Source organism: Juglans regia, chromosome 6 (genome assembly GCF_001411555.2).
Source record: "Juglans regia cultivar Chandler chromosome 6, Walnut 2.0, whole genome shotgun sequence".
In the NCBI taxonomy this organism is placed as follows: domain Eukaryota; kingdom Viridiplantae; phylum Streptophyta; class Magnoliopsida; order Fagales; family Juglandaceae; genus Juglans; species Juglans regia.
In genome coordinates, this window is record NC_049906.1 from 20,242,914 (window position 1) to 20,259,762 (window position 16,849).

At 40.4% G+C, this 16,849-nt stretch overlaps 1 protein-coding gene and 1 non-coding gene across 2 annotated transcripts; one reads left to right on the top strand and one right to left on the bottom strand.

Annotated features, from left to right (window-relative positions):
* The first annotated feature begins 10,380 nt into the window (after nt 1–10,380).
* Nucleotides 10,381–11,660, top strand: LOC108994281. Its single transcript, XM_018969419.1, has 2 exons — nt 10,381–11,335; nt 11,464–11,660. Exons 1-2 carry the CDS (start codon nt 10,381–10,383, stop codon nt 11,658–11,660), a joined length of 1,152 nt encoding a protein of 383 aa, XP_018824964.1.
* Nucleotides 10,779–10,886, bottom strand: LOC118348834. Its single transcript, XR_004801841.1, has one exon. It is a non-coding gene; the product is annotated as a small nucleolar RNA R71 (small nucleolar RNA).
* Nucleotides 11,661–16,849: the final 5,189 nt, after the last annotated feature.

Sequence of the window (16,849 nt, forward strand, 5' to 3'; positions counted from 1 at the left end):
GGTAGTGACCGTAAGTGGTCCCTGAAGGTTTTAACATAGTAAGGGGACACGTAAGAGCACGAGATAGAAGGAGAGTGTTTCAAGTGAAACGTCGTTCTTTTCTAAATTTAGTTGCTTATTGTAACGCCCGTCCTTGTGGTGGACTTTTTATAAAATATTTTAGAAAGGACAACAAGAATTACCATTCTATTTAAAACTTTTTCCTTGCATACCCAGGGTGCAAGACTCTATGTTTATAAAATAAAAAGTGCTTGAGAATAAAAGATGTTTACAGTGGAAAACATCATTTTTTACAATAAAAGGTCTCTTGTACATTTAAAACTCATGCCTAGACTTCCGTGCTCTTCCCCTTGGGCCGTGTCTGTCCTGACCGTTTAGTTCCTATGGGGGGTGGGGCATACATAAAAACTAAAATGAGTCGATGACTCGTAAGCATTACTTCATACAGTTAAAATATAACAACATAGGTTTTCATTCATGCATCATCATTCATACATACCATACGTGCATGCTTAGGTGCTTACGTGGGTTCTTTTGAAAACGTCACCGGATGGGGTTTTTCTTTAAAAGGCTTTCTTTTCGTAAAACGTTTCTCTCGTCAGTGCCTTCATTTCTTAAAGAGTTCGTGCTTTCATGCATTCATGCGTTCATCCATTCTTTCTTATCACTTTCATATGCCAGTGCACACTGTTACGCCCCACGTGCTAGGGTTAGCGGCCCTATGGCCAATGGATTCGCTCGTGGCTACGAGTTGGAATCCCATTCTGTTAGGGTGCAACACTGGGTGCACTACCAGTACTACTGCCCAGCATTGCAATTTGCCCATTCATTCATTGGGTACCCCTTTTCATTCATTCATGTAGCCGTTACGTATTTTCATACATTTCATGCTTTTATTTCATTCTTTCATTCATGTCAGCTCTAAAGAGCTGGAGCTTTCATTCTTTTCTTATCTTTCGTTTAACAGTCCTTTCGTGAGAAAATGTCGTTTCATGAGAAAAGCATCGTTTGGGGTGCGAGCCCGAAAGTCGTCTTTCATGCCATGCTTTTTCGTGGAAAATAGATACAATAGATACGGCGTATATTCATCCATTCATATGCGTACAATTAATACTTTGAGTGTGTAAAAGAGGGTTGCCAAGGAGGGGCCGTACATACTTATACCTTTGAACACTTAGCATTTTCTTTCGTAAAACGTGTTTCATGTATTTTCTTAGAACGGAAAAGATTTCATTTTCGTTTTCTTTTACCTTAGAAAACTCTAAAAGGGTATGAACGTAACACTTACCTGGACTCCATACTACTTTCATATCATGCAGTTCATTCATGTGCTTGTCAGATGGCAACCTACATGGATACACATAACCTTAACGTCATTCTTAAGCAACTTAAACTTAGAAGACATAAGCTACACTTCACTTGAAACACTCTCCTTCTATCCTATGTCCTTATGTACCCTTTACTATGCTAAGACCTTCGATGACCCATTACGGTCACTATCTCTTTCAACCTTAACGTTCTACTTTGAGTGCTTACTAGCTAAGGTGAACCCATGATTCACCTTAGGATTAAGACACTAAGACTTCTGTCTCATTCTTCTCATTAACCACATTCCGACTCATGACTCAGACCGACTAAGTCATGCATCCCATCCTTAAACAGTACACCCGTCACTATCTTTATGTACCTTAGCCCATACTAATCCTCATTCCCATCCATACAAGCCACACGGCTCTAAGCCAACTTTGAGGCTTAAGCACCGTGCAACTATGCTCAGGACAGATTACCCATTACATATGGTGAATTCGTCCGGCACATGTGTTTAACCAGATTACATATGTACCTTACCCCTTTATCACCTGAGACCAACATATAACATGTTGATCACCTGCTCGGAGGGACAAGGGCCATACTCCGATACCAACCTTCTCTTAACCCGGATAGCATGACTCTTCATGCTACTCGTCCCTTTTGACAGTTCATCCCAACACTTAACACGAAAAGACTCCGTTCACAACTACGCCTTATGTCACGTCATATAGCTTGAGACTACTCCCAAGCTACACCGTGACCTTGTGGCGTCACCCACAATCCTGCTATGTCAACTCCCAACTCATTGTGAGTACGGTTCCTCACGTACTCCCGTCACATCATGACATCTCGTCACGTTCTGCTACACTACTCCAAAACTAAGTCCTCACCCATCAAAAGCACGACTGCCAATAGTCATGTCACTTCATGACATTCCTCAGTCATGCTTCCGCTGTGCACTCTTACATTTGTTCCACTACTTCACTCATACTCCCAGCCATAAGTCCAACACGGTGACACTTGTGACCTCAGACTACAGGCCACACCATAACTACTTCGAGACACCGTTCCACAATTCCCGACACTACTCACCAGGCCCTACGCCCATCAACCACTCAACCATCCTTATCTCCGCGACACTCCATACGGTGTATCGCTGCACCTCATGGAGTACACTCCATGCATACTCCCTTCTCACATGCTACGCCACATCACCACTATGGCATACACGCCATATGGTGCATCAATCCACCACATGGAGTACATTCCGCATGTACTCTTCTCATACACACCACGCCACATCACCATTATGGCATACCTACCATATGATGCATCACTCCACCATATGGAGTACACTCCAAGTGTACTCCTTTCACACACGCTACGCCACACAGAGTACACTCAGCATGTACTCTTCCCATTCCACCTGCCACGTCACCACTACAGCACATACTCCACAACCACACTACATAGCACAGTCCACAACACTTCATAGCATACTTCCCAACTACGCCCAACACTTCACAGCGCACTACACAAGACAGCACAATACAGCGAACTCCACAAATACCAACAGCACAATCCACAACCTAGTCAACTAATTAACATCTAACATAAATAGGAGGGATAGAGGGTTATACCATCGATGGGATAACCTGTGCATTGCTCGCTGACTGCCACCGTTGATGGCGGAAGGGTCGTACGTGGCTGATCACCCACATATAGTGGTTGTTTTGGCCATTGGATAGTTAAGTGTGGTCTTGGAAGGGCTCATGGTGGCGGTGAGGGCATAACATGACATATCTAGCCGTGTACAGTGGCGGTCAGCCACGCGTAGTGGCTACCCACCACATAAAGTGGTGGTTTGGACCTAGGGTTCAGCTAAGGGAGGTTGAGGGAGGCTGCTGGTGGAGCCATGGAGGCTTGGTGGTGGTGGCACGGCGGTCCAAGGTGGTGGAGGAGGAAAACCCGTGTGTGAGGGGGGAGAAGCCCGTGAGAGAGTGAGGGAGAGTGTGCATGCATGGGTGGCAGATCGGGGCTATGGGCGGTTGGGATGGGTCGATGGTGGTTGGAGGAGGCTGGAGAGAGTGGTCACATGCCGTGGGTGGCAGCGTACGATGGTGGAGGGAGGAGAATCCGTGTGTGAGTGAGAGGAGAAGCCCGTGCGGTGGTGGGAGGCTATGGGCCTCAGGTCAGGTGGAGGAGGAAGGGGGAGACAAGGAGGAGCTCATGGTGGTGTCCGATGGCCAAGGTGGCCGCGCACGGCAGCTCTAGGAGCATGCACAGTGAACCCATGCATGGAGGAGGCCACGAACGTGTATGGGAGGAAGGTGGCTACATGGCAGGGGCCGAGCTCACTAGAGGGTGATGGCCGGTGGGAGGAGTAGCTACCATGGAGGTGGTGGCTCCATCAGGTGGCGCACAGCGGTGCAGTGAGCACCAAGCCCATTCGGGCTATGCACTGCCAAGGGAGAGGAAGAGAGAGCATGGGAGAGGGAGACCGGTGTGGGGAGGCTCACCAGAGTGAGGTAGTACCGGTGGAAGGGGCGGTGAGGCTAGGCAGCGCCGGGCTGAGCTATGGAAGAATCGGGCGTAGGGGTGGAGTCATGTAGTGCAAGCCGAGAGGGAGAGGGAGGAGAGAGAGAGGGCTGGGGAAAAGTGAGGGGGTCTGGGTATTTAACCCAGTCCCTTCGTCTTGGGATCTATGCAACGATCTAACGATGGATCTCAAACACTGATTTAAAATGCTTAAACGTTAACTTAATTAAAAGTATTAAAAGTAATAAAGATAGAATATTATTTAAACTAACTTTAGTTTATAAAATAATATTCCTTCATCATTAACAGAATGATGAAGTCTTATTTAACATATTTAAGAGAATAAAACCATTAAATTAATTAAAGGTTTCAACATAATATAAATCTCATAATATCTTAAATAGTTGAAATCATTTTAATAATGATATTAAAATGATTTTCGACAATTATAATATTTTTGGAGCTCTTTAAGAATATTATAATTGTCGTATTTAAGATCAATCTTAATTCAATAACACTGGAAATACTTATAAATATTTCCAACATATTTAAAACATTGGGCATGCCCTAGAAGTCACAAGATATCTTTTGAAACACACATTCGTGGTTTGGCACACATGACAAGTCTCATAGTCGTCAGAGAGAAGGGCAGACAATTCACATAATTTCTGCCCTCGAAATTTGCTTACATCATAAATAAGGAACGTACGTCAGAAAGAAGAAGCATATGTAAGAAGGAAGGAGCGGGGTCTTACACTTATGCACTAGATAAAGAATGACGTTAAGGTTATGTGTATGCATGTAGGTTGCCATTTGACACACACATGAATGGACTGCATGATATGAAGTAGCATGGAGTCCAGGTAAGTATTACATTCATACTCTTCTAGAGTTTTCTAAACGATATGAAATGAAAATGAAATGCTTTTTCTTTACGATGCCTTATGAAAGGAAATGAAATGATGTTCTACGAGAAGCGTGCTAAGTGTTCAAAGGTATATGTATGTATGGCCCTCCTTGGCAGCCCCTTTTTATGCAACCAAAGTATTAATTGTATGCATGTGAATGGATGACTATATGCGGTATCTATTGTATGTATTTTCACGAAATGAGATTTGAGGCTCATGCCTCATGCTTTTAAGCGATGCTTCAAACGATGCGAAGAAAGTGTTTTAAACGTCCCTATGAACTAACATTAAAATGTCCATATGAACTGATGCTTTATGAATGCTATGAAAGATGATGTTTAAGCTCATGCTTTTAAATGACGTTTTTCCATGAACAAACTGTTAAATGAAAAGGACTGAAAAGGAAAGGATTGAAAGGCTGAACATTTAATGTATAAAAATACATAACGACCATATGAATGAATGAAAATGGTACCAAAGGATTGGGTAGATTGCAATGCTGGGTAAATAGTACTGGTAGTGCACTCAATGTTGCCCCCTAACTGAAAGGTTCCAACCCATGGCCATGGGCGGAGTCCAGGTCCAAAGGAAGACTGCTAACCCCAACACACGGGGCGTAATAGTGTGTACCGGCCAAGGAAAGTGATAAGAAAGAATGTATGAATGCCTCGAACTCTTGAAGAAATGAAGGCACTGATGGGAGATACGTTTTACGATAAGAAAATCATTTTTAAAGAAAAACTCTGCCTAGTGATGTTTTCAAAGGAATGCATGTATGCACGTTCGTATAATATGTATGGAATGATGAATGCATGACTGAAAACCTATGCTATTATATTTTAACTGTATGAAGTAATGCTTACTGAGTATTTGATTCATTTTAGTTTTTATGTGTGCTCCTCCCCCTCGATAGGTACTAAATAAGCAGTACGCGTTAGGGCGGACACGCCCCATGGGGAAGAGTACGGAAGTCTAGGCACGAAAGTTTTGACTGTATGAAAGGCCTTTTTATTTTAAGATTAATGTTTTTCGCTGTAAACCTCTTTTATTCTCAAAGCACATTTTATTATGTAACGTAGAGTCTTGCACCCTAGGTATGGAAGTAATGTAGCGTCTTGCATCCTACATGTCCAACATGTGGGAAGAAGCATATGGGAAAATGCTTATATGGTCAGCGTGTGTTTCAAGTGTGGGAAGCAGAACCATTTAGCTGGGGAATCAGGAAAGAGTGGAGGATAGAAGATGACAGCTACAACACGTGTATTTCCCTCACCCTTGATGACATTGCGGCGTCAAATGATGTAGTCACAGGTACATTGATGTTGTTTCCTCGTTATGCATCTGTTCTATTTGATTCTGGTGCCACACACTCCTTTATTTCGAATCATTATGTATCGTTGTCTGAAAAGTTGTCTGAACCATTAGAGACTAGTATGTCTGTTATTATGCCTTCGGGAGAACATATCAATTGTAGTTCTGTTCTAGTGGGTTGTCCAGTGGAGATTCAAGGGAGGATTCTTCCTGTCGACTTAGTTATAACATGTCTGGATTTGATGTAATTCTAGGAATGGACTGGTTATCCCAAAATCGTGCATGTGTAGATTGCTTCAATAAGAGGGTGGCTTTTAAATCCAAAAATGGGGAAGAGTTCAGTTTCCAAGCACCACGAGAAAGTTCTTCACCACATGTTATCTCAGCAATGCAGGTTGTGCAATTATTGAGACAAGGTTGCACATGATTTTTGGCGAGTCTAGTTTCACCACCAGTGGATGGACTTAGATTGGAAGATATAGAGGTGGTCAGAGAGTTCATAGATGTATTTCCAGATGATATTTCAGGACTACCCCAGATAGAGAAGTTGAATTCTCAGTAGACCTCGTTCCAGGGACCGCACCAAATATCTAAAGCACCTTATCGAATGGCTCCAATTGAATTAAAGGAACTCAATGATCAATTACAGGAACTATTGGAGAAGGGTTTCATATGCCCCAGTGTTTCCCCATGGGGTGCTCCAGTACTTTTTGTGAAAAAGAAGGACGAGTCTATGTGATTATGTATTGATTACAGAAAACTGAATAAGGTGACTATTAAGAACATATACCCCTTACCTCAGATTGATCATCTATTTGATTAGCTACAAGGAGCACAGGTCTTTTCCAAGATAGACTTGAGATCTGGATATCATCATATGAGAGTTAAGGAGATAGATGTCCAGAAGACAACTTTCTGGACACGATATGAGAATTATGAATTTCTTGTTATGCCTTTTCGTTTAACTAATGCCCCTGCCGCTTTCATGGACCTTATGAACAGAGTATTTAAGGACTCTTTGGATCAGTTTGTGGTTGTTTTTATTGGCGATATCCTTATTTACTCTTGGAGTCATAAGGAACATGTGGATCACTTGAGGACGGCCCTTATGGTATTGAGAGAAAAGAAATTGGATGCAAAATTCAAGAAGTGTGAATCTTGGTTACAAGAGATCGCATTCCTAGGACATGTGGTGTCAGGAAAAGGAATTTTAGTGGATCCAACTAAGATTGAAGTAGTGGTGAAATGGAAAAAGCCTAGTAATGTAAATGAGGTACGAAGTTTCTTAGGTCTTGCAGGTTACTAAAGAAGATTTGTAGAAGGGTTTTCAAGTATTGCAGCACCGATGACAAAGTTGACAAGGAAGAACGAGAGTTTTTATGGATAGATGAGTGTGAGAAGAGCTTTCAAGAACTGAAGAAAAGACTTGTGACTGCACCAGTACTTACAGTTCCCTCAGGAGATGGAGGATTTGTCATATATAGTGACGCTTCACATAAGGGATTGTGTTGTGTTTTAATGCAACACGGGAAAGTCATTGCATATGCCACCTGACAACTGAAAAGTTATGAACAGAGTTACCCGACCCATGATTTGGAACTTGCAGCAATGGTTTTTGCCTTGAAGATATGAAGACATTATCTTTATGGTAAAAAGTGTGAGATTTTTACTGATTATAAAAGCCTAAAATATTTCTTCACACAAAAAGAGTTGAATATGAGACACGCAAATGGTTGGAACTCCTGAAAGACTATGATTGCGATATTAATTACCATCCGGGTAAGGCAAATGTCTAGTAGATGCACTGAGTAGGTATTGAGATATGGAGCGAGCAGGTATTGAGATGATCAGTGATACCCAAGCTAAATTAAGTAGTTTGACCTTAGGTTCAACATCGATAGATCAGATTAAGGTTGCTCAAGTTGGTGATACAGAATTAATGAAGTTAAAGGTGGAGGTATCAGAAAGCAAGAGACCTGACTATTCGGTATCAGATGACGACACCTTGAGATTTAGAGGAAGATTATGTGTACCTAATGATAGAGAGATTAAGGATTTGATTTTGAGAGAAGCCCATCGTTCATTGTACACGGTTCACCCAGGTAGTACTAAGATGTATCGGGATTTGAAACAACACTTTTGGTGGAATGTTATGAAACGAGAAGTGATAAATTATGTAGCACAATGTTTGATGTGTCAACAAGTTAAGGCAGAACATCAGAGGCCCTCAGGTACACTTCAGCCACTTCCTATACCAGTTTGGACGTGGGATGAGATAGAGATGGATTTTGTATCAGGGTTTCCTAGGGCACCAAGAGGTCAAGATGCAGCTTGGGTGATTGTTGATCGACTATCAAAATCAGCTCACTTTATTCCCATTCAGAAGACATACTCCACTGATAGATTGGCAGAGTTGTATGTGAAAGAGATTGTCAGACTACATGGGGTACCATCCAAGATTGTCTTTGATAGAGATACACGTTTCACCTCAGCATTCTAGAGAAATGTACAGAAGGAGTTAGGAACTCAGCTAACTTATAGCACCACTTTTCATCCTCGAATAGATGGCCAATCGGAGAGGACAATTAAAATTTTGGAGGATATGCTCAAGGCATGTGTTATGGAGTTTAAGGGCAGCTGGATACGATATTTACCCCTCATTGAGTTTGCTGATTAAGTGGAAATAATATGAAAATTAAGCATGCAAATTAAGGGTTTTGGTCTGAAAATGAGCACATATGCTTATTTACACAATAAGTTTACAACAAAGGCACCACAAGGTCAAAATGGAAATACACGTGTAAAAAAATCAATATCTAACCACTTACCTCACACACTCACTCGACACTTAGAGAAAAAAAAAAGAGAAGAAGGAATCCTCTCAAGCCCGTAACCCTTGCTGCTTTGCATCTTACGCTTCGCACCTTAGAACCGCATGGAATTGGAGAGAGCAACAACTTGGAGAGAGAAACCAGCAGGTGCACTGGAGAGGATGAGGAATGAAAGCTTAAAAGGGACCAAGGGACGTGCGAGAAGGGGATGTTGGGATTTTTGGCTGAGTCCGAAAATCATTTTGAAAGTTCAGCATTTAATTTTAGGGTTTTGTTTTTCCCTTCTCTAGATTATGGATCAGTCTTTTTATTTGCTTAATAGCTTGTTTTCATACTGGGTGGAAAAGTAATTTCGTGACCTAGGTCAAAGGGAACCTTTGGGCAGTAGGGTTTTCAGTGGGAGTTTTGATTTCTTCACAGTTTTAATTTGTATTCTCCATGAATCTCTGTCATTCTTATAGACACTGGGATTAGGGCTTCTCTGTGTTTTCTTTGATCCATCGTTGATTGAAGGAACGGTGGATGCTTAACGGATGTAGTCCCTAACTCGAGTTGTATGTTGATTGCCAGTTTGATGTGAAGTTTGTTGAGATTATTCAGTAAATGTGTTGTTAGAGTTTTAATCACATACATTATCCAAATGCTTTTATCGTGACTGAAATCGCGTTTGAAACTAATGCAAAACTAGCCTAGAATCCATCTGTGTAAAGGTAACCCGAAGCCTAGGTATTTTGTTTTCCTCTAAAAGCTTTTCAGAACATTGGTCTTGAGTTTTGAATTTGTTCATCTTTATCAATACAGAGAATTCGGTTCCTTTAGTTTTTTTTTTTTAATTTAGTGTGCATCCAATCCATCTCATTCGCATCTAGGATTCTCATAAAAGAAGTAAAACTATTTTCAACCCCTTGAGTCTTCTGGTATGAGCAATCTGGCTTACAAAGCTGCCCAGTGACCGTAAGATAGTTGCACATCTCATATCTCACCTTCTTGCTTCTTGTTATTCCAATAAACAATTGCATAGCACTGAATCTACCTTAATCCTTGTGAAAGCGACCTTGGGATTCTGAGTATACACAAGTAAGACACGTTCTGCACTTGGGAGGTATTTTAAGAATAGAGCCAAGTTTTTGGCGCCGTTGTCTGGGATTAAAGGCAAATTGCAGAGCTCTCAGAACACTACAGAGGAATGGGGGATTGAGTGTGAACCTCTTCACACTTTGGTGATCTCTGACCTTAGCTTTCTCTGTTTTCCTTGTGATTATTGTGAATAACATTCTCTGTAAAAACTTACTAACATCATCATTTTTTTTTACTGCCATCACTATACACCAAAGCTTGGTGTTAGTTGTGTATTGTTGTTGAGCATTTGCATATCTGTTTGGAGTAGAGATCATTCTTCTCGATTGATCAGATCAAATTTTGTGACACACTCTGATTGTGAGTCACTTTCATTTGAGTCATCTTCTGAGAGTCTTAGTACCATGGCTGAAGAAGAACAAGATGGGAGGAGAGTGGGGAATCATAATAGGACTCTTAAAGATGATTTGCAACCTGCTAGGACTAGCTCACCCTCATGCATTATACAATCTCTTAATGCAAATAATTTCAATTTTAAACCTGGCATGATACCCCTTATACCTCATTTCCATGGGATGCAGTCTGAGAACCCGTATTTGCACATCAAAGAATTTGAGGAAGTTTGTTCAACTTTTATGGATCAAACTTGTGCTGAAGAAGTGATCAGACTCAAGTTATTTCATTTTTCATTAAAAGACAAAGCCAAGACCTGGCTGAATTCTTTGAGGCCTAGATCCATAGGAACATGGCAAGAGATGCAGACTGAGTTTCTAAAAAAGTTCTTTCCTATGCACAGAACCAATGCACTAAAGAGGCAGATCATGAATTTTGCCCAAAAAGACACTGAAACCTTTTATCAGTGCTGGGGGAGGTTCAAGGATTTACTCAATGCTTGTCCTCATCATACGTATGAAAATTGGAGGATAATAAGTTTTTTCTATGAGGGTTTACAACCTAAGATGAGACAATTCGTGGAGACAATGTACAATGGAGAGTTCTTTAATAAAGAACCAGAAGAGGCCTTTGAGTATTTTGATTACCTATCAGAGAATGCTCAGTCATGGGATGTTTCAGATGCATATGATAGAACTGAACCTTTAAAAATAACTGGAGGGGGGAAATACAACTTGAGAGAGGTGGATGATTTGCATGCTAGAGTGTCTATGCTTTCTAAGAAATTGGAAACCATAGATACAAACAAAGTAAATGAAGTTCAAGTTATTCAGAAAATTCCAAAAAAATGCAATATCTGTGAAGAAATAGGGCATGTCACTAGTGACTGCCCTACAATTCCAGCTTTTAAGGAAGTCCTTCTAGATCAATCTAACTCTGTTAATTTTATCTCCAAATCTTTTCCAGGTCCATTTTCCAACACGTACAATCCCAATTGGAGGAACCATCCAAATCTCAGCTAGAGGAATGAGTAATCAGCTCAATCCCCATTCATGCACCTGGTCCTTCTCAATATACAACCAATTCAAATTCAGCATCATTGGGGCCACCTCAATATCCTGCTGCATCACATTTTGGTCAGAGGAGAAACCTTGAGGAAACTGTCCAGCAAATGGGAAGAACCCTCCAGCAGTTCATGCAAGGGCAAGCAGCAATAAATACACAAAATGCTCAAACCTTTAATGACATCAGAAGGACCTTGACCAAGATTTCTGCAACCTTGAGCATCTAGGAGAAAGGGAAATTCCTCCTTGCCTAGCCCCAACCCAATCATCAAGGTCAAATTCATCAAGTTTTAGAAATGGGGGAGGACTCTAACTTGAAGCAAGTAAAAGCTATCACCACTTTAAGGAGTGGTAAAACTTTTGAAAACCTTACTCCTGAGAGGACAAGTGGTAAGGTTTCTAACCCTATACCTATTCACGTTGAGGAAACAACTCAACAATTACCAGCACCTTTCCCTACTACGCTAACAGTTTCTCATAAAGAACAAAACCAAGCTGAGATCTTAGAAGTGTTCAAACAAGTAAGGATCAATATGCCCTTACTCGATGCCATTCAACCAATTCCCCCACTTATGCCAAGTTTTTAAAAGATATGAGGAAGTTGAGTGTGAAGAAAAAAGCATTTCTCACTGAGCAAGTCAGTGCCATAATTCAATACAACACACCTCCTAAATTTAAAGACCTTGGATCCCCCTCTATTGTTTGCATCATTAGGGATTAAAAAATTGGCCATGCCTTACTAGACTTAGGATCTAGTATCAATTTGTTGCCTTACAATGTATATGAGAAACTGGGGCTGGGAGAATTGAAATCAACCTCCATAACCTTGCAATTAGCTGATAGGTCGATTAAAATACCAAGGGGAGTAGTGGAGGATGTTCTAGTTCAAGTTGATAAAATTCTATTATCCTATAGATTTTGTTGTCCTTGACATGAAGCTGTCTGTTAATTCAGTTTTTCAAGCCCCTGTAATTTTGGGAAGGCCATTTTTGGCTACTTCTAATGCCCTAATAAACTGTAGAAGTGTGGTTCTAAAACTCAGTTTTGGCAACATGACTCTGGAACTTAATATATTTAATCTATGCAGACAACCTCAGGAAGTGGAAGAACCTCAAGAAGTGAATCTGTTGGAGGCATCATTGCAGAATCTTTCCCTCTAATTACTGAAAATTTTGAAGAAGGTTTTGAAATACTAGAATATGCTGACCAGCCACTGCCATTGTTTCAGGTAGGACAATCAGCAGCATGGATGCCCAAGACTGAGCAGCTAGGTCCAGTACAACCAACAAAGAAGGTAGACAAGGAGCAGGTCCCAGCTTTGGACCTTAAGCCCCTACCTAAAGAACTCAAGTATGCTTTTCTAGGACCTAATCGCACTTTACTTGTAGTTATATCTTCTTTTCTAACTAATAGACAAGAAGAAGAGCTATTAAAGGTCCTTATAAAACATAAAAATGCCATAGCGTGGACCTTGGCTGACATTAAGCGCATAAACCCTTTTATTTGCACTCAGAAGATTTACCTGGAGGAGGATTCCAAGCCTTCTAGAGAAATGCAAAGAAGGCTCAATCCTTCAATGAAAGAAGTAGTTAAAAAGGAGGTCCTTAAACTGTTGGATGTGGGTATTATTTACCCCATCTCACCTAGTAGGTGGGTCAACCCCATACAAGTGGTTCCAAAAAAATCTGGGTTGACTATAATAAAAAATGAAGAAAATAAGTTAGTCACCACAAGGGTAACTATAGGCTGGAGAATGTGTATTGATTATAGGAAGCTTAATGCTTCCACTAGGAAAGACCATTTCCCCTTGCCATTTATTGACCAAGTCTTGGAGAAGGTACTGGACATGCATTTTATTGTTTTCTAGATGGGTTCTCAGGCTATTATCAAATTGAAATAGCACTTGAGGACCAAGAAAAAACTAGTTTCACATGCCCATTTGGAACCTTTGCATTTAGAAGGATGCCTTTTGGGTTGTGTAACGTCCCAGCAACTTTTCAAAGGTGCATGCTCAGTATATTCAGTGATACAATTGAAAATGGCTTAGAAGTCTTCATGGATGATTTCTTTATTTTTGGGAACACTTTTGAGAAATGTTTGACTAATTTGCAAGCTGTTTTGGCCAGGTGTGAGGAGAAACATTTGCTACTCAACTGGGAAAAGTGTCATTTTATGGCTCAGTAGGGTGTAGTACTAGGATACATAGTGTCCTCAAAGGGGATTGAAGTGGATAAATAAAAAATAGACCTGATTTCTAAGCAGCCCACACCTAAAACTATGAAGGACATTAAGTCATTTTTAGGACATGCTGGGTTTTATAGAAGATTTATACAAGGGTTTAGCTCCATTTCTAAACCCTTGTGTAAATTACTTATGCATGACACTGAGTTTGAGTGGACAACAGAACATCAACAAGCTTTTGACCAGCTCAAACACATACTCACTACAGCCCCTATAATGCAACCTTCAGATTGGTCCCTCCCTTTTGAAGTCATGTGTGATGCCAGTGACTTTGCCATAGGAGCTATCTTAGGCCAGCGTAGGGACAAACTACCCTTTGCTATTTACTATGCCAGTAAGGCATTGACTGGAGCTCAGAAGAATTACTCCACGATAGAAAAAGAATTGCTGGCCATTGTATTTGCTCTAGAGAAATTTAGAACTTATATAGTTGTCTTTATAGACCATGCAGCCTTGAGATATTTGTTTGCAAAAAAAGATGCTAAGCCAAGGCTGATTAGGTGGGTGTTGCTCTTGTAGGAATTCAATATCACAATTCAAGACACTAAAGGAGTGGAGAACGTGGTGGCTGACCACCTCTCTAGATTGATTGTCACTAAATCTGATTTTTCTTTGCCAATTTCTGAATCTTTTCCTAATGAACAAATACTTTTAATTGAGAATACACTGTGGTATGCTGACATTGTCAATTTCTTGGTAACAGGGAAAACACCTCAACATTGGATTCCTCAGGATCTAAAAAGGTTCAAAGCAGAGGTAAAGTATTTTTTTTATGACGACCCTTACCTTTTCAAGTATTGTTCTGACCAAATAATCCGTAAGTGTGTCCCTGACAATGAGATATCTTTTGTCCTATCTGCTTGTCACAATGGGGCTTGTGGGGGCCACTTTTCTGCAAAGAAAACAGTGGCCAAAATCCTATAGTCTGGTTTGTATTGGCCCCATATGTTTAAGGATGTGTTTGAATTCTGTAAAAGGTGTGAGCCATGTCAAAAACTAGGAGGGATAACTAGGAAGAATATAATGCCCTTGCAACCAATCTTGGTCTTGGAAATTTTTGATTGTTGGGGATTAGACTTCATGGGCCCATTTCCCCCATCCTTTAGGTATGTTTATATTTTGGTGGCCGTAGATTATGTGTCTAAATGGGTGGAAGCCATCCCTTGTAAAAAGAATGATCACCAAGTGGTGCTCAAATTCATAAAAGACAACATAGTGTCCAGGTTTGGTATGCCCCGGGCTGGGATCCATCATAAAGTGTCCATCCCCTATCACCCACAAACCAATGGCCAATTTGAATTAGCAAATAGGAAAATTAAGCATGTTCTTGAAAAAACTGTTAATCCCTCAAGAAAATATTGGACTTTGAGATTGATTGATGCCTTGTGGGCATATAGAACTGCTTATAAGACTATACTTGGTATGTCCACATATAGGCTGGTTTATGGCAACGCATGCCATCTCCTTGTAGAACTTGAGCACAAAGCTTACTGGGCAGTGAAAAAATTTAATTTTGACACGAAAAAAATTGGATCTTTGAGAAGATTGCCACTGTCTGAGTTAGAGGAGCTTAGGAGGGATGCATATGAGAATTCTAAGTTAGCCAAGGAACACATGAAGGTCTTACATGATAGAAGCATCCTTAGAAGAAAGTTTGAACCTAATCAGCAAGTCTTCCTGTACAATTATAGGCTTCATCTGTTTCCTGGAAAACTAAGATCTCGGTGGAGTGGGCCATACCTAGTAAAATCAGTTTCTCCTCATGGTGCCATAGAAATATTAAACACTTAAAATGCTAATACTTTCAAGGTGAATGGTCAGAGACTGAAGCCATTCTGAGGGACTTATGCACCAGAAATTTCATCCATCCCATTACAGGAACCAATTGTCAACTGACTAAGTTCCTATACAGACTGCAAGTGTCAATTACTTTATTTAGTTTTGTTTTCTTCTTCTTTCTTCCCTTTCTTTGCTCATTCCCATTTACTGAAGTTCCTTTCTTCAAAGCTTTTGCCCTCATGATCTAACTAGATTACACTGCAGGACATACTCATTTTTCTTGTTTTACATCTTTCAAATGTTATGTTCTGTTGCCCAGGTAACATCTTTTCATTAACTCTTCTTCATGCATACATTGAGGACAATGCATTGTGTTAGTTGGGAGGGGGTATTTGAAGTTTCATGTACATGATTCAGTAAAAATAAAAAATAAAAAATACTGTCACAAGGAGAACAATTCTGGTGCTAGGATGAAACACTTATTAGGTATGACTAGAAGAGAACTGTCTTAATCATGAGTTCATAGATACACAAGAACTTTGAAGTGGCTCTGTTGAGAAGATCGTATAATAAAGTCACACTTGAACAAAGGAAATAATGAACACTTTGCTTACTTCCAAACTGTTTCCTTTGCAAACTAGGACATCTAAGAAGTCACACTTCTTCTACTAGGGTTATAAAATGTGCAGCTGGACATACCTTAATGAATCACACCTTAATGGTTTTTTTTTGTTATCAAAAAAAAAAAAAAAAAAAAGAAAAGAAAAGAGAAAAGGGACAAACCAGCGAGTGCTTTTGGAAAAGGCTGCCTATCACCGGGGCTTTAGCAAGAAAAGAAATAAGGAAGCCTTTCAAAGTGTGATAGCATGAAAGCCAACAAATCAATGGTTTTGAATTAAGGTTAAGGATCATTCTTTATGATATATGTTACTGTAAAATAACCTAGTAGAAGATGGTGTGCAACTCTAATGACTTAGGACCAACACTAATTACAGTTTGGATGTACAATTACATTATTGGTTTCCTTTGCATAAGTTTTTTTTTTTTTTAATTACATGAAGTTCTGAAATGAGGAACAAATCTGAACTATGGAATTAATGACTTATGTTTTTGACAAGTTCTCAGCTGGGAAAACCTTTGAAGGGAGAACTGCTAATCTTTTTATCGCTCCTTTGCTAAGGGAGAACTACCCACCCCTATTAGCTAACGTCCTAGCAGCTTTCATGGACATTATGAATAGGGTGTGTAAGGGGGTTTTTCCCCGACCCATAGAATGTCCTTGGCTCAGCCACTGGGGGGCTTCATTAGAAGATAAAATAGTAGAGAAGAGTGAGGGACAAGAAATGAGAGGCATAGAGGTGTAAGCGGAGAATGAGGGAAAAGCAATGTCAGGCAA